General features: G+C 42.1%; 2 protein-coding genes across 13 annotated transcripts in view; one reads left to right on the plus strand and one right to left on the minus strand.

Annotated features, from left to right (window-relative positions):
• Nucleotides 1–758: 758 nt before the first annotated feature.
• Nucleotides 759–15,620, plus strand: nup188 (nucleoporin 188). Its single transcript, XM_026173432.1, has 43 exons — nt 759–863; nt 2,305–2,359; nt 2,516–2,589; nt 2,678–2,762; nt 2,844–2,924; nt 3,105–3,149; nt 3,234–3,326; nt 3,448–3,567; nt 3,682–3,893; nt 4,130–4,244; nt 4,427–4,627; nt 5,187–5,267; nt 5,357–5,449; nt 5,544–5,663; nt 5,752–5,878; nt 5,979–6,137; nt 6,618–6,744; nt 6,850–6,937; nt 7,056–7,132; nt 7,221–7,335; nt 7,421–7,541; nt 7,621–7,687; nt 8,300–8,425; nt 8,544–8,784; nt 8,874–9,080; nt 9,164–9,333; nt 9,452–9,521; nt 9,613–9,680; nt 9,819–10,014; nt 10,491–10,568; nt 10,668–10,753; nt 10,845–10,990; nt 11,076–11,254; nt 11,376–11,576; nt 11,677–11,769; nt 11,876–12,028; nt 12,803–12,940; nt 13,042–13,116; nt 13,218–13,433; nt 13,556–13,687; nt 13,769–13,842; nt 14,445–14,574; nt 14,869–15,620. The coding sequence occupies exons 1-43, from the start codon at nt 838–840 to the stop codon at nt 15,046–15,048; spliced, it is 5,241 nt and encodes a 1,746-aa protein (XP_026029217.1). The 5' UTR covers nt 759–837; the 3' UTR covers nt 15,049–15,620.
• A 62-nt stretch (nt 15,621–15,682) lies between these two features.
• The window catches only part of cdk5rap2 (CDK5 regulatory subunit associated protein 2), a 39,835-nt gene continuing 31,581 nt past the window's right edge, over nt 15,683–23,936 (minus strand). For 9 of the 12 annotated variants that reach the window (XM_026173427.1, XM_026173426.1, XM_026173429.1 and 6 more), the window contains 16 exons: nt 23,315–23,547; nt 22,793–22,844; nt 21,550–21,722; nt 20,696–21,043; nt 20,398–20,523; nt 20,202–20,318; nt 19,826–20,015; nt 19,100–19,221; nt 18,135–18,347; nt 17,928–18,011; nt 17,551–17,813; nt 17,318–17,467; nt 17,086–17,224; nt 16,806–16,852; nt 16,618–16,672; nt 15,683–16,215 (listed from right to left, as the gene is read on the minus strand). In XM_026173427.1, coding sequence (XP_026029212.1) covers nt 16,070–16,215; nt 16,618–16,672; nt 16,806–16,852; nt 17,086–17,224; nt 17,318–17,467; nt 17,551–17,813; nt 17,928–18,011; nt 18,135–18,347; nt 19,100–19,221; nt 19,826–20,015; nt 20,202–20,318; nt 20,398–20,523; nt 20,696–21,043; nt 21,550–21,722; nt 22,793–22,844; nt 23,315–23,547 — 2,458 coding nt within the window. In that variant the 3' untranslated portion in view covers nt 15,683–16,069. The remainder of the gene's footprint in view (nt 16,216–16,617; nt 16,673–16,805; nt 16,853–17,085; nt 17,225–17,317; nt 17,468–17,550; nt 17,814–17,927; nt 18,012–18,134; nt 18,348–19,099; nt 19,222–19,825; nt 20,016–20,201; nt 20,319–20,397; nt 20,524–20,695; nt 21,044–21,549; nt 21,723–22,792; nt 22,845–23,314; nt 23,548–23,936) is intronic. The other 3 variants (XM_026173422.1, XM_026173423.1, XM_026173428.1) reach the window with 3 other exon arrangements.

Here is a 23,936-nt window from a genome sequence, read left to right on the forward strand (position 1 = left end):
TAATTATATCACTATAAAGCGCATACTTTAAATAAATAAATAAAAATATGTATTTATTTATTTTGGTCAAATTCAGACTTCTCAGGCTATTTTATACATGTAATACTTGAATAATTATTTGTAAAAATTAATTACCCGTAAGTCCAGAGGATCGCTTTGATACATGATATACTGAATTATGGAGTTAGGGGGAAACACAGAAGTTTTGCCAAAATGTAGCATAAATATTTTCGAAAAGGTATGGAGGCGATTGGGATGTGTTTATTTTACTCCAGAGGATGGCGTTAAAGTTGAACTCAGGACGGCCGCGGCTTCAAGAAGAGGAAGAAGGCTTTTTTTTTTTCTTTTTTTTTTTTTTGATGAATCGCAGACTGTTTATTCATAAGTTCAGATACGTGCTCGTTCACTCTTTTATTACCTAATTTTTTTTCAAAATATTAAACTTTATTAAGAAACAGTATACAGAACATGTATACAATCAGAACAAAATTAACATATGCCAGGGGGTGTAATACAAAGAATTACATACATTCAAATAATTTGTAATTACTACAAATAGTAATAGTTTTCATAGCCTTTTTGTTAAGTGATCCACTAATCAATTTTATGTAACATAAAACATCATTATAGTAATGTTTAAAATTAGGTTTTTTGTTACTGTATTTGCATTTGTGAAAATAAAATTTAGCTAAGATAACTAATAAGTTTATTATAAAGTAAACATCTTCTTTTACGAAGAAGAACAAGGCGCCCAGCCGTTGGCTCCGAGGGTGACGAAGGCGCTTTCGACGTCACTGATGAGCCAGCACAACAACCAATCACATAGCAGACGCGAAGATGGCGGAATCGGAGATGAGCGTCAGGTAGGCACATAGCAACTTACTTTAGCTAAAGCGTGCGTTGTTTGAGTTATTTTTGCAGCGTTTTCCAGTGGGTATCATTTTTACACAGCGCTCCTGTTTACTAAATCAGACCAGCAGTGATGTGTATATTTCACTTTTTGCGTTTGAGCAGTTAGCACCACGCTGACTTAGCTTAGCAAGTACTAGCCGCTAAAGATTTGAATGGCTTTTCAGTAGCGCGGTGTGCCAGCCGCATGTCAACAACAGCATACCGCCACTGCAAACTGTTTACATTAGATATTGTATTAACGGCGCTGGTTTATTTAAAGATAAAGCCGCTGTAAGTACGGCTTTATCTCGCCGTACTTACAGCGAGATAAAGCCGTCGACTCTCCGTTACATTCAGTAACCGCTGGGCTTGCTTAGTTGGTGTTAATTGAGAAGCTAACTCTACTGTTTTGATACGGTCAGGAAAACAGCTGAGTTAGGTTTAAAATCTTTAAACTTGACCTCCAAAACAAACTAAAAAGAGTTAGACTTGACAACAAATCGCAAAAGCCTATCCATCTCTGTAAGTACAAATAAACTAATTTAGTTTTAGGGAACGCTGATGAAGGGCTATCATTGAAGAGAGGTATTTAAAACATATCCATGGATATCATAATAACAAGACAACAGACTCATATTGAGGACCCCAACAAATGTTTATGTATGCAAACATGTATTGAGCTTTAAAGTACCGGTGACATCTCAAGTCTGGTCAAAAACTATGCTGCCATGGACAGCATTTTTATGTTGTTGTCTTAGTACCTCACCACAGTAGATGTAAAATAAATAACTAAAATGTCATCAAACTGCACACTTTGAGTTTTAATTTTGCACAAGGTTTACCAAAAAAGTTGCATTAACTGTGTAGGAATTACGATGATTGCTTTAAATAGTCTGTTCATTTTCACACACTCTAAACTAACATGATTAGAAATATAAAGATAATCGTTATTTTTAATGCTTCCATGGAAATCTTTCTGGACCCTATGGACATACTGAGTTTTCTATCCTTTTTTTTTTTCTTCCCACAAAAAGTGAGTCATGTACGAAAACGGGTGAAGTGTTTATAGTTTTGGGAAGTAGGTCTGTCTTTTTGTTTGATGGCATCAGGGCAAGTTTGTTTTGCTTTGTTCAGTTTCTTTCAAACATGTAACCAATTCATAGAAAGTTTTTTTTTTTTTTAAATTGAACAAAAAATAGCTGTTTGTAAATAAACTAAAACAGGGTACAATATTGCTACACATTTGCTGATTTAGTTTACATATTTGAAAAAGGGTGGACAGAAGTGCAACACTTATTAAATCCCACACCTTCATCCCTCTTTAGTTAAAAGGCTCAGTTCTAATAACTGTAAAAACTTTAATGCATTAATCCCAATCGTTGCTTTTCTAAAATAAACCAATTTGTTTCCCAGGAGCTGTAGGGAATTATGGACCATATTGCTGGGGAGGTCTGCGTTGAGAGAGCCGGTATGTCCTTGTTGAAGAAAAGTGTCCAGCACATAACAAGTGTGCTGGACTCTTTACTGCTCCAAAAAAATAGCTTGTTGTAATGTTTTCTTTTTTAAAGGTAATAAAACAATCACAGTGATTTTTCTCTCTGTTATTAATGTTGGATGGTCACAGGCTCAGATAGAGGTAGAGCTCGACAGACACTGGGATAGACTTCATCAAGGACTTAGTTACTACAAGCCACCCAGGTATAGTTACAGTTATTTTCACATCAAATTTACTGTAGTTAATAAAAGTAACCATATAAAAGGTAACTGCAAGCATCACCTGTTACAGCTCATCCTCTGCTGAGAAAGTAAAAGAGAAGAAAGATGTTGCACAGCCCCTGAAGGACTTTGGTCTAAGGATCAGTAAATTATTGGTAAGACTTCAAAATGTCAATCAAGAATGATTTCCAGTCTTTATTTTGTAGTGTGTATTTAATGATGATTTCATGTTACAGAGTCTCGATGAACAGCAGAGTGTTCAGCTTTTGCAGTGCTACCTACAGGAAGACTACAGAGGAACCCGTGATTCATTAAAGGTATCTGTCCTGACAGATATTTTCATTGTGAAATCTGTCTGAACTCGTAGCTTTCAGTGTAACTGAGATTTGCCGTTGCATCACAGGAACAAAAAATGTAAGACCGTAAAAAGATGTTGTGAAAGACGTTTCGATGTTAAATGAATACCTTTTTTTTTTTTTTTTTTTTTTTTTTTGTAGGTTGTACTCAAGGATGAGCGGCAAAGCCAGGCACTACTGCTTAAGGTCAGTACACGGATCTTCTGCTTTTCTTGACACAGCACATGTTTAGTTCAGTAAGTATGACAGCTTTTGTGTTTGTTTTTGCAGATAGCAGACTATTACTATGAGGAACGCATGTGTTTGCTCAGATGTGTCCTTCTCCTGCTCACATACTTTCAGGATGAGCGACATCCCTACAGGGTGAGAAGCTCTAGTCTTAGCATTACTCACTAAATTGTGGAACACAGCTTTTAAAAAACTAATTGTGCTTGGGATTGTTGTTGCTTTAGTAATGTAACCTTAGTTATGTTATGTTGTTTAGGCTGAGTACAGTGACTGTGTCAAAAAGCTGGAGAAGGACCTGGTGAGCAAATACCAGTTGCAGTTTGAGAGTCTCTTCAAGGCAGAGGCACCAACATGGGAAACTCACGGAAACCTCATGGTGATGACACAAGTTTGGTTGGCGTTGGCTTAATATCCTTCCTATTGCGAGGTAGCTGTGGGAGATATTTTCCTGTCAAGGATGCAAAATAATGTAGATATTATTTTTTTTCAGACGGAGCGGCAGGTGTCAAGATGGTTCCTGCAGTGTCTGAGAGAACAGTCTCTGCTGCTCGAGATCATCTTTCTGTATTATGCTTACTTTGAGATGAACCCATCTGACCTTCTGAACTTCACCAAGATGTTCAAAGAACAAGGCTTCGGTTTGCGGCAGACTAACAGACACCTGGTAGATAAGAGCATGGATGCGCTGGTCGACCGGATCGGGTAAGAGGCACAAAGTTTATGTGCGGTTCATGTCTTTCCCAGATATTTTTAATTGACAGACATTATGAAGACATTTCAGTATTTTCATTATTACAGTGACATGATGTCTTCCTATACAGAGATTAATCATCAGTTGATTCATATTCAATAGACTTTTTTTACCGGATATGTCAGAAACCTAAATATTTCATTCCTTCCGTAGTTTATGATGTCCTGTCTGTCTCTCTGCCCGGCAGATACCTGAGCGCGCTCATCCTGGTTGAAGGAATGGACATAGACTTCCTGCACAAGTGTGCTCTTGAGGATTGTACAGATCAGCACCAGTTCTCTAGTGCTCCGGCCGTGGTTAAGGTTCAGTTTGTTTTTTGGCTGCTGCATTCATAGACTTAATGTTAATATTGGTTCACAGACTTGTCTTACAAAGTGAAACATTTAAATAAATTAGGCTAAAATTGGCTAGGCTTCTGTTAACTCACGCAGAGCATATAATGAGAATGTGTTTAAATACTCATAAGAATTGTTGGCTCTTCTAGGAAATGGATCAGCTGCTACTGACATTTGGTGACATCCCTCATCACGCACCGGTATTGTTGGCCTGGGTCCTGCTAAGACACACACTTAGACCAGATGATACCAGCCCTGTGATCAGGAGGATAGGCAACACCGCCCTCCAGCTGGGTGTTTTCAAGTACCTTTCAACAATGCTCAAAGGTCTTGGAGTCTCAGGGAACAATGTAAGATATTTCAGATTGATTGACCCTTTAGAAGTTTATAAGAAGCAAATTTACAAAACAATTCTGTTCACTTAAAGGAGAACTCCCTCTGTCATCTGTTATGCTGCCTCTGTTATCTGACATAGCTTTAAATTATGTCCTGCTGATACACACCTTTGTTCTTTCACAAATCATAAGCCATGCTTTAAATAAAGTCCATGCAGCATGAGCAGTAGTGGTAAAGAACGCTCAGGGTGCTTCTGTTTGTCATCAGCAGCTAATGAAATCACTAAGTGCGCAGATCTAAACCAATCTATAATCAAGTGTCCAGAATGAAAACCTCCTGTTACAATAGTAATGTATTATACTGATCATCATGCATCAGTTTCCTTGTCAAGACCTGTGCTAAACTTCAGACCTCAGGTTTCATAATGATTTCTTTCAAAATCTGTAAAGTAATGCTGCACTTTTACAAATTATAGATAGAAATGTAAGTAGCAACCAACATTTGCTCAAAGAGTGGTGACTGTCTTGTTTTCCATTAAAATTCCATCATTTTTTTCACTTTTTATTTCTTCAGTGTACAGCAAGCACAGCAAAAATGTGCGTCTATGGTCTCCTCTCATTTGTGATCACCTCTTTTGAAGAAGAAAGTTTACAGGTATGCACCTTGACTCTACATGTCTTGATCCTCACAGACCTATTTATAACATGTGGTGATAATTTGCTTTCTTATGATGTGTATTACAGACTGATGGTGTGGCGACTCAGAGCTCCCACCTTATCGATGCTGCCTGTGAGGTCCTTTCTGCTCCAAGTCTGGCTGAAATCTTTTGGGAATTGGTGGGAAAAGCACACAGAAGAGAATCTTTTATTAAAAATAAAATGGAATTATAAATGTTGATGATGTATCTCGTTTATTAAATGTTTAATCCAGAAGCCAAACATGGGATTGGGAATGATCCTGGACAGCGCAGTGGGGATGTTTCCTCATAAGATCGGACCCTTGCTGCAGCTTCTAACTGCACTGCTTTCAAACAAGTCGACTGTTAAAAAGGTAAATGGCACACATGCACACACATACACACATGCAACGTATCTTTCTGTAAATGATTTATTGATATACTTTGACTTCCTTGTGAAAGGTGTACAACTTCTTGGATAAAATGTCCTTCTACACTCAAGTTTACAAACATAAGTCTAATGACATCATCTCCAATGACGACGAGACACTGTGGAGGAGGCAAGCTCCCAAACTCCTCTATCCTCTCGGTTAGTGTGTTATTATTACTGTTAAATCTGAGTATAGATGAAAGTTTTCCCTGTGTTTCTCTTGTGTGACTAAATGGGGATGTCTGTTCTCAACCATTAGGCACAGGCCAGACAAACCTGTGGATGCCACAGGGAGTGCTGGGCCAGGTGATGAGTCCAGGTGAGCAAGGCTACGTGGTACGCTGGGAGTTTTCCTACAGCTCCTGGACTCTCTTCACATGTGAGGTGGAGATGCTGCTCCATGTTGTTTCCACTGCAGGTACATAGCAGTTAATTTTGTTTATAAGGTTTGCCCAGGTTTGCCCTGCTTCTGGCTCTACAACTAGTATAGGTTTCTGCACTCTGACCAGATTGGATAAGGAGAAGAGGATGGAGTGTGATAAACATGACAAGAAATATGGTTATTTGCATTTCTCGTAACATTCACAATATATACCTCATATACTCAGTTAAAACCTATTAAATACAGTTCTGCTTGAGTTTCTGGGAAGCAAAACAACTTGATAAGACTTGTAAATCCATAAGGCCATATGATCATGTGGTATGACAGTAATTGTAAAACCTGCACAACAGGTTTAAAATAATCACAGTTACACGTAAAGATTTCCACTCAGTTATACAATGATTCAGTAGCTGATGTCACCAGTTACTGGAGTAGCCAAATGCCTAAAAATGAATTATTTAATGAAGAAACACATTCATCAGCTGATTGTTGATCACTGACTGATATTTTTACCAGATGTTTTAGCCCACTGTGCCCGCGTGAAGCCCATCTTGGATCTAGTCCATAAGATCATAAGCACAGACTGGACAGTGTCTGACTGCCTCCTGCCTCTGACCTCACGCATTTACATGCTGCTGCAGAGGTAAAGTAAACTTTTGAGTGACACACATTAAACTTTTTGTGCTGTTTGCTCTGCCAGAAATAATCTTGATATGATTCTGGTATTATAATCTGTCTTTTCTCTCAGGTTAACATCCGTCATCAACCCCCCAGTGGATGTGATTGCTTCCTGTGTAAACTGCCTTTCTGTGCTGGCTGCAAGGATGCCAGGGAAGGTGGGTGTGCTCAGTGCTCGCAGTGTGAACATGAAGTAAAATGAGGGATTTAAAGCCAGTGCTTTTGAACTTTCTTCACCCAGTTCATATCTTATTTATTTATTTAATCAATCTTCAGGTGTGGTCCAGTCTGCACCACACTGGCTTCCTCCCCTTTGCCTCCAACCCTCTGACCAGCATGGCCCAGTGCATAAGGTAAAGAGGCCAAACAGAGTGCCAGGTATTACTTAATATGCCTTGGATATATCAGCGTTTTACTCAACTGTTTTATTTTTCCCCTCAGTGCTGAGGGGATGAAGGCAGGTAACTATGGCAACCTGCTAGTTCAGATTGAGCAGCCCAGGGGAGAATATGCTGTGACTATTGCCTTCCTTCGTCTCATTACAACTCTGGTTAAGGTAACATTTTTTAAAAGTTATGTAATCTTTCAAAATGTTGTCCTGCTACTATAATGTGCATCATGTGTACTTATTTTTATCATAGGGTCAGCTCGGCAGCACTCAGAACAAAGGTCTGATCCCCTGTGTGCTGCTGGTGTTGAAGGAGATGCTGCCCACGTACCATAAGTGGCGTTACAACACCTATGGTGTCAGAGAGAGGATAGGTGAGGGTGTTTTCCCTTTGCTTCTTGTCTGGAGACAAATTAAACTTGTATACAAACTGGCTTCTCTGTGCTGCTGCAGGTTGTCTTATTTTGGAGCTGATCCATGCCATTCTCAATCTGAGCCCAGAGGGAGAGGACCAAGGCAGGTAAGGAACAGTGTCTGAACTCTGTCACCTGCACATTTTCTCTGATGTCACAATGCTAAACAGTCAGGTCCTACAAACAGGCTTTTAAGGGTAATAACCTTAAACATAACAAGGGTGCTTATATGACGATTCTCTAATACTGGAATGGTGTAAAATGTGCATTAATCTTTCCAGTTTGTTAAAATAAAAATATTTTGTTTCTTTCTTGCTATTTGGGAACAAGAAGTGGACCATATTTGGATGAGAGGATGGGAATCACTAGCCAGCTTGTTTAGGGAGATAAACAGCTGTTAATGTGTGCTGACATACTAGAACTAGAATGTCTTCTTTTCTTTTCTTAAACACAAACATCTCTAGAAAAATGTCTGTTTGCTCTAAATCTGAATATTTTACAATGGAAGTCTGAGGATTGATTTGCTCTTGGTGTTAAGTGGATCTCTTTTGGCACTTCTGTGTGGATTAAAGTTACACTTTACAGGCTGTAACTGCACCTGCTTTGTGCCTGCCCAAACAATCATAAAATTGTCGATTAATTAATAATGGTTGCAACTAACTAACAGTTGCCTTTTTACTCATGTAGTTGTTTATTTACTCCTTTCCTTGTTAATGCAGCGCTCCCAGCCTGCAGTCTCTGTGTATCTACAGCCTTGCAAATACAGAAGCTGGACAGGCAGTTGTCAATATAATGGGAGTTGGAGTTGACACCATAGATGTGGTCCTGGCTGCACAACCCAGCAGGTGAGCAGTTGGATGTGTTCAGTCAACCTTTCCTCATAGTAAGCACTCAGCTCTCCATTATTATTATTTGTTTAACTGACATTAGTTGTATTATATTTTTTTTCTTGGTGCTGTCCAGCTGTGGCTCTGAGGGTCCTGGTCAGATGCTCATCCAGACTGTCAAACTGGCCTTTTCTGTCACAAACAACGTAATCCGTTTGAAACCGCCTTCGGACACAGTGTCCCCACTGGAGCAGGCGCTGACACAGCACGGTGGCCACGGCAATAACCTAATAGTCGTCCTAGCTAAATATATCTACCACAAACACGATCCAGCACTCCCTCGTCTCGCAATCCAGCTGCTCAAAAGGCTCGCCACAGTAAGACTTCCACTTTTAAACAATATGTGAATATGTGGTTGGTGTTTTTGTTACATAACTAAACACTGACGTTGACCTCGTGTTGCCAGGTGGCTCCCATGTCGGTCTACGCTTGTCTCGGGAGCGATGCAGCAGCCATCCGCGATGCGTTCCTCACTCGGCTGCAGAGCAAGACGGAAGACATGAGGATCAAAGTCATGATCCTTGAGTTTCTCACCGTCGCTGTGGAAACCCAGCCTGGCCTCATTGAGCTTTTTCTCAACCTGGAAGTCAAAGATGGAAACGAAGGATCAAAGGTATAAAGTGCAGGAAGTAACTTTGGTTTTACTTTTCCCACTGCTGCAGCTTCATTAAAGACATCCTTGTTTTAAACTTGTAGGAGTTCCTGCTGGGTGAGTGGAGCTGTCTTCATGTCGTGTTGGACCTGATCGACTCCAAACAGCAGGGCAAGTACTGGTGCCCCCCGCTGCTACACCGAGCAGGTCTGGCCTTCCTCCTGGCCCTCTGGCAGGATCGCAGGGATAGTGCCATCTCTGTCTTACGTACAAAGTAAGTAAATGTTCTCAGTCTCACTTTGAGTTGGAACAACATGTGAAGGTGAAAAACCACATGATTAACATGCTGTATGGTGTTTTGTTTCTTTTCTTTTCTTTTTTTTAAACCAAAGAGAGAGGTTTTGGGAGAATTTGACAACACCTCTTTTTGGAACCCTCACCCCACCTTCAGACACCACAGAGGTATTTTGCTGTGTTGCTTAGTTACACTGTTTCCATGAGTACTTAAAAGTCAGTAAACGTGTAAAATGATGAAAATGTAACTTGTCCCCAGCCTTGCGTTCTGGAGACCTGCGCTTTTGTCATGAAAATCATCGGCCTGGAGATCTACTATGTTGTCAGGTGATTTCAGAGTCCATATCAAATAATAATAACATTATTTTTTAATATTAAATACATCTTTGTATACATATCCCTTTATTTACAATGATGTCTTAGATTATACATATTTAATGTTGATGAATATTTGTGTTATTGCAGCGGCTCTTTGGAACAGTCCTTGAAGGACGGGCTTCAGAAGTTCTCCAACGCACGACGCTATGAGTACTGGTCACAGTACGTCAAGTCACTGGTGTGCCATGTGGCAGAGATGGAGGAAGAAGGCATCTGCTACTTCACAGAGGCCCAGATGTTGATCTCTGCCTGGCGGATGTTGCTGATTCTTTCCACTAACCACGTATGTTCAAGTACACACAATCATGGCCCGAAAGTTACGTTTAAAAGCGAAACGTTGATCTCATGATGGTACTGCAACCTACCTTCCTTCACTTGCATTTTAAGTTTAATTCCTGTAAATAATGATATTATGTGTACAAATTTTCTGTAGCTGTTATACTACGGTAATATTATCATCATCAGATTTTGACAGTGTTAATCAAGTGAAAATTTGATGATGTGTAAGGATAAAAAGAAGTATCATTATTACTATTTCTCCTCTGCATACAGTCCTCACTCCAAGCTAAGCTAACAGGCTTGTTTTTGCTGTTTAGTCATATTTAATGGGAGTTGAGAAGTACTGATCTTCTCATGCGCCTCTTGTAGAAAAAAGAATTTGTGCATTTCCCAGAATTTGAGACTTTAACTGCGTCTTGATAATCCTGTCTAGAACAAGCTCGGATGAAAACGATGTGTGATTGTGTTTTATTTTTTCAGTCTGATGTGATGCACTTAACTGAGGACTCAACTAAGCTGACCCTTTTCATGGATGTCCTAGATGGGACTAAAGCTGCTGTAAGTTACCGTAGTATGAAATATTTTCCTGTATTCTGTGACTTTTTATTTCTTCTCTTATCACTAGTTTACTTTTTAAACTCTTGGTCACTCTTTCAGTTGACAACGCCCACGTCTGCGCCTTGTCTTCGACTTGGATCCATGATGGCCACTTTACTTCTCATCCTCCTTAAACAGTGGAGAAGGTGTGTACTCATGCCTTTGACAAGTGAAGGCCCAGCACTGCGCACTAGCTGTCGCCTCATTCCTTTATCTTCTCTAAATCTTTATCTCCAGTGTGGTAGCTTCAGCTCCGGACATCCTGTCTCCCCTCTCCCTTATCCTGGAGAGTGTCCTGCAGGCTGACCAGCAGCTGATGGAAAGGACCAAAGCCAAAATCTTCTCCGCACTCATTTCTGTGCTGCAGATTCAGGGACTGGACGGTAAGAAGCACACATCTGATGTTTGTCTGTGTTTTAAGAACGTGTCGGAGCGGTAATGACTTGGCGTGTGTTTTTTGACATCTAGGTGGAGATATTTCCCAGCTGCCCCAGTTGTTGCTGTCTGTATGTGAGACGGTGAAAGATGAGGCCCTGGCACTTATTGACAACATGCGACACACGAGCCAGTTGGGAGACACGGTGGAGGACGAGGACAGCATGGAGACGGACTCTCCTCGGGGCCCACAGAAGGACCAGAGAGACGGGGTAAGCGTGGCGAGGTTGTTGTTGATGAAGGTTCAAGTTTATTTAGTTTTCTGATCTATTTTAGATCAATTGTCCCAACATGTACTGTATAAACATACTTTTTTTCCTCCCTTTAAATCAGGTGTGTGTTTTGGCTCTCCACTTGGCGAAGGAGCTGTGCCGCACTGATGAGGATGGTGAGCACTGGGTCTCAGTGATGAGGAAGGTCCCCCTCCTCCCCTCAGTGCTCAGTGCCGTTGAACTGAGCCTTCGCATGAAACGCAACCTGTACTTTACTGAGGCTGCACTTCACCTGCTGCTCACGCTGGCCCGTACTCCGCAGGTAAACACAAACACACCTTTTACGCTTTAGTACTTTAAACCCAGTTTATAGATCAGAAGAATTTGAGCAGATGTTGAGGATGTTGTCCGTTTTCCTTCAGGGGGCAGCAGCTGTGGCAGGAGCGGGAGTCACTCAGACCATCTGCCTGCCTCTTTTGAGTGTGTATGAGGTCTCACCAAATGGCACATCACAGGTGAAATATTTTTTTCCCCCACCTTGCACATAAAAGCATGGATTGATGATGGAGGACATGGTGCATTCATGTCAAGTTAACATCGTGTGTACATGTCTCTGAGCAGAGCTTCTCCCGGAAGTCCCAGGATTTGGCCTGCTGGCCCGGGGTGTACCGCCTCTGCATGTCTCTAATGGAGAGTCTGCTTAAGACGCTGCGCTACAACTTCATCAACGAAGCCCTGGACTTTGTCGGAGTGCATCAGGAACGTATACTACAGGTGTGACTGCAGTAACTTACTGTGTTAACAAGGGAAAAGACAAAAACATGTCATCATGCTTGTCTTCTTTTAGGGCTGCCTCTTAAATGTGTCTGTGGGTGTAAAACTAGAACGACACCCATCGAATTTCTTAACCTCCAAAGACCCGAACTGATTTTTGTTTCTGAGAGAAATGAGATCCACATATAAGGACATTTGTTTTGAATTTAGATAGAACAGTGGCAGTATAATGTCCTCGTATCTGGATATCAGGCCCTTGTAGAGCAAAATGTATTATTTTGGTCTGGACATCCCAAAATGTGATGTCCACATAGGTGGACGCCAGGTCCTAGGAGGTTAAATCTAAAGATGTCATCTTCAGCCTGCCTGTTTTGTCTGTCTAGCAGTAAAGTATTTAGTTTTAAGTCAGGAATTCCAAATATGTGCAACAAAAGTATCAGTGGGCCCCTTAGTATTAGCCAAGCATCCTTTAAACACCACAGCCTACCTGAGTGTTGTTGCTGTCCCTGTCCTTTTATGGACAGTCTTTTATGAGCACAGCACCTGACCACCCAGTGCAGTGCCTGGTGAGTCCTCAGTCCCAAGTGCTCCTGCAGTTCCAAAAATAAACAGTTATTTGTGCAGCTTATGCACAACTGTGGACCTGTTAAGTACACTGAGCTTCCTGACCCTTGGACAGGACTGTATTCCTGTTATGTTGTGTCTAGCTACTGCCTGCAGTCTTCTTTTTGTTGGCATCTTTTAAATAAAGTCGTCACTTTCTCTCCCGCTCAGTGTCTGAATGCAGTGAGGACCGTGCAGAGCCTGGCCTGCCTGGATGAGGCCGATCACACAGTTGGTTTTCTGCTGCAGCTCTCGAGCTTCTGTAAGGAGTGGCAGTTTCACCTGCCCAAACTGCTCAGAGATGTTCAGGCAAGTCAAAAGGAAATCACCACATCAATGAGGAGAGCACAGCTCCAATTGTTGTTCAGCTTTTGGTAATTTAGTGTTTCTGTTTCCATCTGTCTCTTCAGGTAAACCTTTGTTATCTGTGCCAGACCTGCACCCATCTGCTCCACAGCAAAAAGATGCTTCATCACTACCTCCAGGTCAGAAACTTAGTCTTTTTTTTCTTCTTTAATATAAATTTGTAGATTGTTGTTTATACATTCAGATAAATGGCTGATTGTTTTCTGTTGTTCTTTCTTAGGCTAAAAACGGTGAGGCTTTGCCCCCTGGTCCCTTACCCAGGACACAGCGGCCCACTCAAACGTCAACTAAAGAAGCAGCAGGTGGAGGGGAAAGGGAGGAGGCGGAGCAGAAGGCACTGCTAGCTGTGCAGTGCAGTCTTCTAAAGATCCTCAGCAAAACCCTGGCAACTCTGCAGCACTTCACCCCAGACTGCTGTCAGATACTCCTGGACCAGGTCTGTTTGTTCCTGCTGCATGGTGACATTTCTGCAGATCTTTAAAAACAGGCGTTTTTTTTTTTTTTTTAAAGAAAAAAAAAAAGGTGATGAGATGCTGACTGTCTCTGTGTTTGTATCAGTCTATGGACCTGGCCGAGTACAGCACGCTCTTCGTGCTTAGCTTCACAACTCCGGCTTTTGACCCTGACGTTGCTCCTTCATTTGGGACCCTGCTGGCCACCATCAATGTCAGCCTGAGCATGTTGAGCGAGGTAGGTGTTTATATTCTTTATTATTATAATCAAAGGTCTTTACAGCTTATTGCATTCGCATTTTCTGCTGTTTGTTAATAGATGGAGAAGAAGAAGGAACCGGTTTCCCTGAGTATAGCATCACTAGCTTCATCAGAGGAGATCCAAGCGCTGAAGTGAGTGATATGGCGTGTAACACTAGATATGAAACACTTTCAAGGAAACCGACTGTGGGAAAATGAAACTGGGGGTTTTGCTTTGAGTTAATGAGAAAATGAGACACTGGTACGTGGCAACTAAGAAGTAATGTGGAGCCGCTTGTTAGTTTAGCATCTTAACCAGGCCAGACCAACGAAACTTCCCCCACTGTCAGTGTAAAGATCTTTAGATGCACATTTAATTTCTGACCTTTATATAGGAAAATGAAATGTGATTTTAACAGCACATCTCAGTCTTTCTACATGATTTAAAAAAAAAAAAAAGCTGCTGAAGTAAATAAAAGACATCTGTCAGGACGACGCTTTGGGGTTAAACTGAAATATGTGTATGCGAGTTATTTCTTCTTCACATTTTCCAAAGCTGCTCAGTGGGCCAAGTGTTTGGCCTCCAGGCCTTGTTTGACACCTTTCCAGACACATCTCTCATGTTGCATAAGATGACCAGCAACTGTTTCTCCTTACAGGTTGCTACGATAAGCCAATTGCATCTTTTCCAAGATACTGTTTGTTTTACTGTCAAATACAAATATTGAAATGATTAACTGGTGTCTCCCCTCCAGGTCACTCCTCATGTTCACCATGGAGAACTGTTTCTACGTGTTGATCTCTCAGGCTGTTCGGTGCCTCAAAGATCCTTCCATCCTCCCTCGAGACAAACAGAGGCTCAAGCAAGAGCTCAGCTCAGAACTGGTGAGACGGCACATCTGTTCCAACCCAAAGCTGTTCAAACGTTTTGGGTTTTTTGCTATAAACACAAGAACCAACAACAAGTGTGTTTTTCTGTGTATCTGTGAAAAATGTATGAATTCTATCCAGTTATTGCTAGTGTGTAATCATGAAGCTGGCATTAAACTGCACCTTCTACAGTATTAAAACAGGATGCCTCATCTCATCTGTCAGACATAAAATAGCAGCAGCCTTGTATTATAAAGGATGCTTACTCCATGTCTTAGCATGATGCATTTGATTGCGTTTCTCTTTCAGAGTACTCTTCTCTCAAGCCTCTTCCGCCATTTCCGGAGGGGCTCGCCATCCTCTCCTGCCAGTGCCATCCTCCCCTCTACCCAGTCCAAACCACCTACGCCGGGCTCCAAGGCGAGTCATGAGGGTCAGGAGCCATTCATCCAGCTTGTTCAGGCTTTTGTCAGACTTGTGCAGAGATAGGTGTGGATATCCATAACATAGGCAGTTTTTTTTTTTTTTGTCTTCCCCCTGAACAAATAGTCGTTCTGCAGCAGCCATTAGTTCGTACTTGTTCTAGCTGCACAGAGGACGTTGTCTAAAACTCGGAGCCGAATTTTGCCAAATCTATCACATGACCACAACGAAAACATTTAAAAAGTCAACACAAGAAGCTGCCTGATGTCTTCATCATTATGAAGAGTGAGTCTTTGGGATCTTGGTGCTATGACTAAACAATAAAACACCAACGACTGTGGTCCCACGTTGTGACCTAGTTTTATAGGTCACTTTGACAACCTGGAAGGCCCAGACACATTTCAAGTGCTACTTAAAAAGAAAAAATCGACCTTTTATCACTTGATCTTTTTAGTCTAAGTGTAATAGAAAAACCTATCCTGTAAAGCGGTTCAACACTTTTCTAATTCTCATGTCTTTGAAGTCGTGATCTTTGCCATTTTCTTTTTTTGTGCTTCTCAGTGTACGGGTTTTGATGTGGTCGCTGTGATTTCTACTTAAACAAACATATTCTAATAAAGGAACTTTTGTACCACAAATTCTGATTAGAATTTCTTTTTGAATCCACTTTGTAAAATCAAACTGCTGCAGACTCGAAGGCTTCAGCATTCAGTTTATTTTACTGCATTTGCACATACTTGCTAGAACACAGTTGATCTAAACAATCCTGTACATAAACTGACAGGTGACGACAACAAGTAAAAACTGGAAGTCAGTAATAAAATACAGTCATGTTGTCATATGCGTCATATAAAACGAATAAAAGGAAAATATCTGAATAGCACAGATTATTTACAGAGGCATACTCTTGCATTTAAAGAACTTTTACAACTTCAGTACCTTTTTATAGAAATCAAAGTAAAGGCGGGGCATGTGCAATAAGGTAGGAAAAGCTTAGCTTTCTAAGGTTAAGGTGACAGTTTTACAGCAGGACGGAAAGGCAGGATGCAGACTGGGAAGCTGCTGCGTCAGTGCTTTGCTGGCACCTTTAGTAGCTGCATTGCAAAGAGTTGTCGCTGTTGGGATCCTCCGAGGATTCAGAGTGCCTCTCTGAAGTCTGCCTGGAGACTGGGGCATTCGTCTGCTCAGGCTGAGGGTCTGTAGTGTCTACTACTGGCCATTGACTGGGACTTCCTGAAAAGAGAAGTTGAGGTTGTACAGTAAAAAAAACAAACAAAAAAAAAAACGACTGGCTTTAATGGTCACTTTACACCTTTGGCCACAAACATGCAGGATAAACAAAAACAATGCTTAAGGCACAAAAAATATTTCAAGTAAGTTTTCCAATCTTATCTCCAGACACATGCATCTGTCATCTTGTTAAATGAATAGTTGCAAAGTTAAAAGTATGTTTGCTGTAAGGTCACGCAAAACACACCCCTGTGAGCGTAAATCAAAAAGCCTAACACAGTCCATACAGTGTTAGGAGGACACAGTTGTAGGTATGATCCTCCCAACAACTGTCTCATTACACGTTTAAATTCTGGTATTTGCTTCATGCAGGAGAAACAACCAGAGCAACGCATCCACACTAACCTTCGTCTGGTCCTCCAGACAGGCCTTTCAGGCCAAACTGGGTACAGTAATTTGTCTACCGATATTTCACAGAGAGGAAAAAAGGGGGAAAAGAGGAGTAATTCACTAATGGAGAAAATACCACTGTGGGTAACAGCATTAGTCTGACATATTATAACTGGGTCATACACTTCTTACTGTAGGCGTACCTCTAAATTCCCCCTGGCTTTCTTCAACACTCCATGGGTCAGAGACACTACAAAGGACAAAAATAAAACAATTCATTTCCACAGTCTTGTATAATTATACCGGTATCAAGACCTGACATTTACTTTATAAAATAATATCACACAAAGAAAAACTACAAAACAGGAGCAGAGAGACTGACTTGACAAATACTTCCATCAATAAACTCAAATAGCTGCAAAACTGCTTCAACCACACATTTCATCTTCTGTGCAGCTTAAAAGTAAAAGCAGATGAACTTACACTGATCGATGATGACTCTCTCCATTCCCTCTTTGAGCTGGTTGGTGGTGCGGAGACGCTTGATGGCTCCGCTCAGCATCCTCTCCTGCTGAGACAGCCGGCTCTTCAGTCGGGCTATCTCATTTCTCAGCAGCTCATCCTGATTTGGAGGATAGCAGGAAAGAAAGGATTTGGTCTGCAGATGTTTAACTGGAGAGCCCGGATACACAATGTGTGCTGTGCGTGTGTTTACCTGCTGGTTGTTGCAGCTGTCTCTTGCTATGTTCCCAACTGGCAAAGATACTCTCCACACCAGTTTGAGCAGTCGGCCAGCCTCCTCCAGCACCTGGTGCATGGTGTTAATGCTGCAGGATAAACTCTTCAGATGCTGCTGTTCAATCACCTACAAAGATGTGGACAGGCTAACATCACGTTTCTACTTTCTGTAAAGTTCAGCCTATTTAAACCTCACGATGAGCTCCCCACCTTGTTGTCACAGCCCTGCTGTTGAAGCGTGTGCAGGCACTCCTGCAGTTGCATGTCCATACTGCGTGACAGCTTCCGGCCGTCTGAGATCTGCTTGCGGAGCGCGTTGTAGTCTTCAATCAAGCCCAAAATGTGGCGCCCATTGCGGCTCGCCCACATCCGGTGACCCGGCACCAGCCGAGAGGGAGCACCGGAAATGCTGTCCCCAGAGCTGCTGCTGACCGAGCCACCATCCACCTCTGAGAGAGATTGATATCTCACATCTGAAAAGATCCAACATAGCAGATCCAGGAGACTTCAAATGTCACCAGTCTGTATTTGCTTTCATAGAAATATGTGATTTGGCTTCAGGACCAGCTTTGAAGAGCTTTTCTTACCGTGGTGGATGCTGGTGTGTTCTCTGTGAGTCTGGAACGAGTGATGGACAGTGTCTTCTCGGCCCGGCGACCTGCCCCCTTCATCTAAGAGTGATAAAAAATAAATAAGCAAATGAAACACCTGACCTGCCATGACCTGGCAGTGCCTACGTGGCCTTCTGAATCCATCAAAGCTCATCGGCATGCAGGAACGTGCTTTCCGTTTACCTGGAGAGGACAGCAGATAGTTAATGTTGATGGTTTCAGAGCGGCCGGGTCCTCTGAGCAGCTGCTCCTCCAGTCTCTGCCGCAGAGCCGTGTTGGTCTGGATGCTCCTCTCCAGCTGAAGCCTCAAGTGTCTGATCTCTGACAGCAGCTCGGCCAGGTCCACTGAGCCGGAGGAAGCGTGAGTGGACGGCTCCTGGGCCACCTCGCTGGATTCTGCACGCCGAATGAGAAAGAAATATCCTCCTGTTAGTGACGCTGAGGCTGAGAACTGCTGCAACCCCACAGGTACATTTCTACAAACTTGTGGTCAGATATTTTTATTCGCATGTGAAAAATAAGAACAAAAGAATTTAAAAAAAAAAAATCCAAATCAAACTGAATCTGAAAAAATAAATGCTGCAAAATTACACGTCTGGTGTGTAAAGGCCTTAAATTTGATCATGTCAGCCAACAGGAACATTTCGCATATAAATTATTGTGAATGTTGGCTGATAAGGGTTGAGAAACTGTAGTGCAGGAATTCCAAACAGGATTTGAAGTTAATTGAAATTTGATGGTGTCACCATTACTTAGTTTATACAGTGTCAAATCTGGTGGACAAAGTGCAATCAAAAGATTCTGCAAATACACCCATAAATGCTAAAAACAAAACTGAATACAAGTTTGGAGGGTTTCCTCTTGAAGATGATCTCCTTGTCTCCCTCTTTACTGCCCCCATGTGGCCATGTTTCATCCAAAAAAAAACAATACACCAGTTATTAGCCAATATCATTAGACATTCTCATTACAATCTATCATCTTGTCAGTACACCAATCCAAACATGATCCAAAATTTTTTCTATACAACAAAAAGTAAAAGTTTCTTCCTCCAATACTCGTGCAAGCTGCTGGAAAATCTGACTACAGCACAAACATTTCAGAAGAACTCCAGCTACTGAAAAACAAAAACGGAAATCGTGCAGTACCGTTGTATTTGTTAGACTCGCTCTTTATTTTTTCGTAAACTTGCAGCTCCACCCGCAGCGTCTGGAGGAGATGTTGGGAGTCGGACAGCTGCTGCCTCTGGAGCTTCACCTCGCACTGCAACCTGGAGACAGTGATTGAAAGCGCAGCCAACACTTATTAAGAAATTCAGCCTAAAGTGATGCCTTGCCTTTAAAATTCGATATATTAAAAAAATTTATATTGTATGTATGTATGTATGTATGTATGTATGTATGTATGTATGTATATTTATACATACATATATACATACATACATACATACATATTATATATAGGCACACACATATAAAACAGAAACACTACCTACAACAAGCCTAACGTGTATACATTAGACAAAGTGACACACTCAGGTGAATGAAAGGGAGAGGAGATCTGACAGTAATATACACTCCTGGTTTCGAGTGTCAGCCTCATGTCAGCAGGACCCGTGGCAAGAGGTCACATACCATCACTGTTAGCATCGTGTGCATGTGTGTGTTCACGGATGAGCCTTCAAGTGATGAGCTCAGGTTTCAGAGACATACTAACAGTAAGGAATAATGGCAACAGTAATGACTTTTTAGAATGGCCATTAGTAGCTATGTGGAGTGTCAGGTTACACAAATGAGTGCTTTAATGACATTAAGCGTGTGGTGTAGAAATGTGTGCTCCCCATCAGGACTGATGTTGTGTGTGTGTGTGTGTACCTGTGCAGCTCCTCCCTGCTGCGGTGCAGTGAATCCTGCAGCTGGGAGTTTTCCCGGCTGCTGTGCTCCAGTCGCTCCTGCAGTTGGCTGTTTTCCTGCCTCAGAGCTTCACACTCCCTCCTGCTCTGCTCCAGTTTGGCCGTCCGCCTGGCCAGGGTCTCCCGGAGCTTCTCATTCTCCTTCTGCTTGTCTGGAGGAAATAAAGGTTGTAAACCTTGTTAAGTATGTAATTCCCGGAGATAATGGAAAAATATTTAGGGTATTATAGATCAGCATCAACAAGGACAACAAAAGAAATTAGCATCCGTTTCTCTCCTCTTCTTTTTTTCTTACTGAAAATCATGTGATTTTTAACTAAACATAAGAAGAGTGATACCTCTGGATGCCATGCTGAGCTGTTCCTTCAGAGTTTGGTTTTGTCCCCAGAGGAATCGCACCTCCTGAGTCAGCTGACCCTGCTCCTCGTTGCCGTGGATGAAGATGTTGGTGGCTGCTGGACATGGCACATACACATGTTGGACATGTGGAAACAAAAGACCCTAAATAGTCAAAGACAGTTTTTTGGTGTGTACCTGGGTCTTTTTCCACTTCAGCTAGTCTCCTCTCCAGCTGCTCCCTGAGACGGTCGTTGGTGCGAATACTTTCCTCCAGACGTTGTCGCAAAGCTCTGATCTCCTGTAGATGCTCTGCCAGCAGGTCTAACAGACAGACACACGTGGATAAAGCACATTTAAAGGGAAATTCCATGTCGTTTTTTTACTTCTTTACATTAGCAACAAACTCACACAGCTCATATAATTAACAACATTTCTCTATATAATGTAGTCATTAACTGACATGCTAATCAGCCTACTATTGCTTTATATTTACCTGAATTCATCGTATGAGGCTGTCCTCCAGCATTCCTTTGTGCACTTGTGTCTCCATCTTGTTTCTGTGCCTTTGTTTGAGGCCCTGAGCCCTCCTGGTCGTGCCCTTGTTCCTGCTCCTGATGATGGGAGGTGGTCTGGGCCATGATAGAGCGATGCAGGTCCAGTTCGCTGCGTAGGGTGGCGTTAAGCTCCTCGCTGCTCCTCAGCTGCTCCTGCAGCCGCCCGTTCTCCCTATGCAGGCCCTGCAGTCTGCCGCCAGCATCTCTGTGACCGGACACACCTTCGTCCTGAGCTCGTCCTATATGTGACACAGTTGCACCCGTCCAATCAGGGTGTAATTGTTGACCTGAACGTGCACAGGAAGACAACAACACATGTGTAATCCAACACTTCAAATCCAAATTGCATATTATTATTATTATTCTTTGTCTCCAGGTGCTTCTAAAGGACTTCACTTGTCTCTGCAATAGCCTCTTGGTCACAAAATATCAGAAGATTGAAACAGATATGTGCCACTGAATAATGCAACTTTAAGTGGCAGTGGATTGAAACTGGACACCTCCTCTGGCATTGGCTGGCAAGCTTTGTCCTGCAGAACGCCTCACTGCAACAGAAAGGATCTGAGTGGACAATAAGTGGTATTACAGGCAGGCACTAGACTGCCTGCGCACGTAGAAGAGGAGCCGTTTGATCTCAATGACTGTGCAACGGGCAAGAAGGGAAGAAAATATGCATTTTTAATGAAGCAAACTGAATTAATCCTAGTCTGGCACAAAATCTCCAGCAGTATCAGGGGTAAAACTCTGACAAAAGGCTTCTGAGACTTAAAGCATTGGATCCAGAAATACTTACTGTGGGTTCGATTGCCACCTTGTGTGGTTGGGCTGCTGTGGCAGGAGGAAGAAGTCCTGTCTGAGTGGGACAGATCAGAGTGAGAGCTGTGGTGGCTGCTGAGACTCTGGCGTCTAATCTGGCTCTGCAGGCTCTGGATGAGACGATTCTTCTCCTGCAGCTCTTTAGCCAACCTGGAAGGAGAAGGAATGATGCGTGTTAACACCAGTCGGGAGGCCTCGGTATGACTGCTGGGAGAGAAAAAGGAACAGCAACCCCAAAAAGTAAAGAAAACTATGTTCCTAAAACCAGCGGGCTTCAAACAACACACAGCTGGGAAATCTGACACAGGAGCTCACGGCAAACGTCATGCTGTCTGGATCAAACCCACTCACAGGTCCAGCTGCTCCCTGGTGCAATCAGCCAGGGTGAGGTTTTGCTGGACGAGCAGGGCGACGTGCTGCTGCAGCAGCTCTCTCTCACCCTCTAGCTCCAGACGCAGATAATCTATCTCCTGCTGGATTCTACACAAGCTTTCAGGAGGACCTCTCATGCACTCCTCATAGGACAGCAGTGATTGTGATGTCTGCTGAAGCTCCCCAAAACTGCCACATCAGTAGTAATATGGATTAATGCGCGTGGCTCTGAGCAACCTTAATTTATAATTTGATACAAGTGTGTGGTTAAAAAATGCATTACCTATTCATATCAAGGATGGAAGGATACAATTATTGTACTGTGTCCAAAACAAACAAATTGCAATTTTGCAAGTCTACAGTTATTATTGTTGTATTAACTGCTCACTTAGAGCATTTGCTGCCAATAAAAAGGTAAAAAAGTCAAAGTTTAAGATGGCTATGATGTGAAACTGAAAGCATGGGGAATACAGAGTGACAATATTGACCCAGTGATGGGCAGCAGAGCCTTAATTTACTTCTGGCTGACACAGAAACAAAATAGGTCAACAGCAGGACAGTTATTCACGTGCACAGCCCAGGGTCATAATGCAAATAGCTGGGGGCAGTTTTAAAAGGGTCATAATATGACAAACATCTCAAAGAGCTCAGCTAATGACCCAAAAATACAGTCGCACATGTGACCTTAACAAAGGGACTACAGTCTAGGTCACTAGAAGGATGGAAAAGTAAACACCAGCTTTTTTTTAAAAAAAAGGAGCCAATTTCTCATCATATAACATATATATGTGATAAATGTTTCACCCACTGTTGCATACACTAAAAATAAAGAAATAATGTATTTGTACCTGCGAGACAATTCAAGAGCTGGCACATCCTCATTATCCAGATGAGTCTCTCCTACAAGACAGAAAAAGACGCTGTCATGGACGTGTCTGTACAAATCAGTTACGAGTGGCTGCTCTTCTGTCTTTGTTTCTCTTCTGGTGGCGTCTGTTTTCCCCTTGTTAGACTGTCAAGTCAAGTTTGTACCCGCCCATAATTTTAACAACTGCCTTTAAAACTACTCTTTGATAATGAAGGAAATCATCAGTAAGTTAATTGATCACCATATCAAGTAATTTCTTTCATTAAAATAATGCCCTCCATGCTCTAAAATGGCTTTGCTGTAACTGCACTTGTCTCCTTCAATCATTATACTACCACGGCACTAACACACATCCTCCAAGCACACTAAGTAAATACTGTCGCATAACCACAAATACACGTCTGCAGTGATGGCAGATACTACACAAACAACACCTCATCATGGATCTATATAATAATTTAGGCAAAGCAACTACTACAATTACGATGACGGCAGCAGCTACCTTTGTCCAGCCGTCCCTCCAGCCTGTCCAGAATGCTCAGGCTCTTGTCCAGCTGCTCTTTAACCACCTCTCCCATGTAGCAGTCGACCTTTTCAGCCTGCAGCAGCTCTTTGAAGGCCTGGTTCAGCTCTTCCAGCTGCCGCCGGTGCAGGGCTCCCAGCCTGCGGCTCTCCTTGATCTGCTGCCTCAGCTGCGAGAGCTCTCGGGCCTGTGACTTCACAAGGGAGTCCAGGCTGTGGAGAAGACCAAATTAGGGACAATTTAAAAAAAGAAGGAAAGAAAAAGAGCATGCAGATTTTCCACCTTCCTCTTGTGTTAGGGTTGGCACCAACCCATTTTAAATTTCAAATGCATAGAAAAAAAAAAAATCACAAACATTTGTTTATTGTATCAAGGCTTTTTGACTTTGTCAGGAACCTCTATTTCTACAAAATAAAACAAAAAAAAATATTTTCACTAAATTATAAAATGCCCTAGTTGAAATTATGACCTTTGTGTTGTTAGGGTTGGTTTCGACCCAGGTATAATATTATGAGTATAAAGCAATAATTAAAGCCAAAACTGAAATCATAAGTGCACTGTCAGCTAAAACATTGACAGCAAGCTCCTCTCCTAATCATAT

The sequence above is a fragment of the Astatotilapia calliptera genome, chromosome 7, assembly GCF_900246225.1.
Source record: "Astatotilapia calliptera chromosome 7, fAstCal1.2, whole genome shotgun sequence".
Lineage (NCBI taxonomy): Eukaryota > Metazoa > Chordata > Actinopteri > Cichliformes > Cichlidae > Astatotilapia > Astatotilapia calliptera.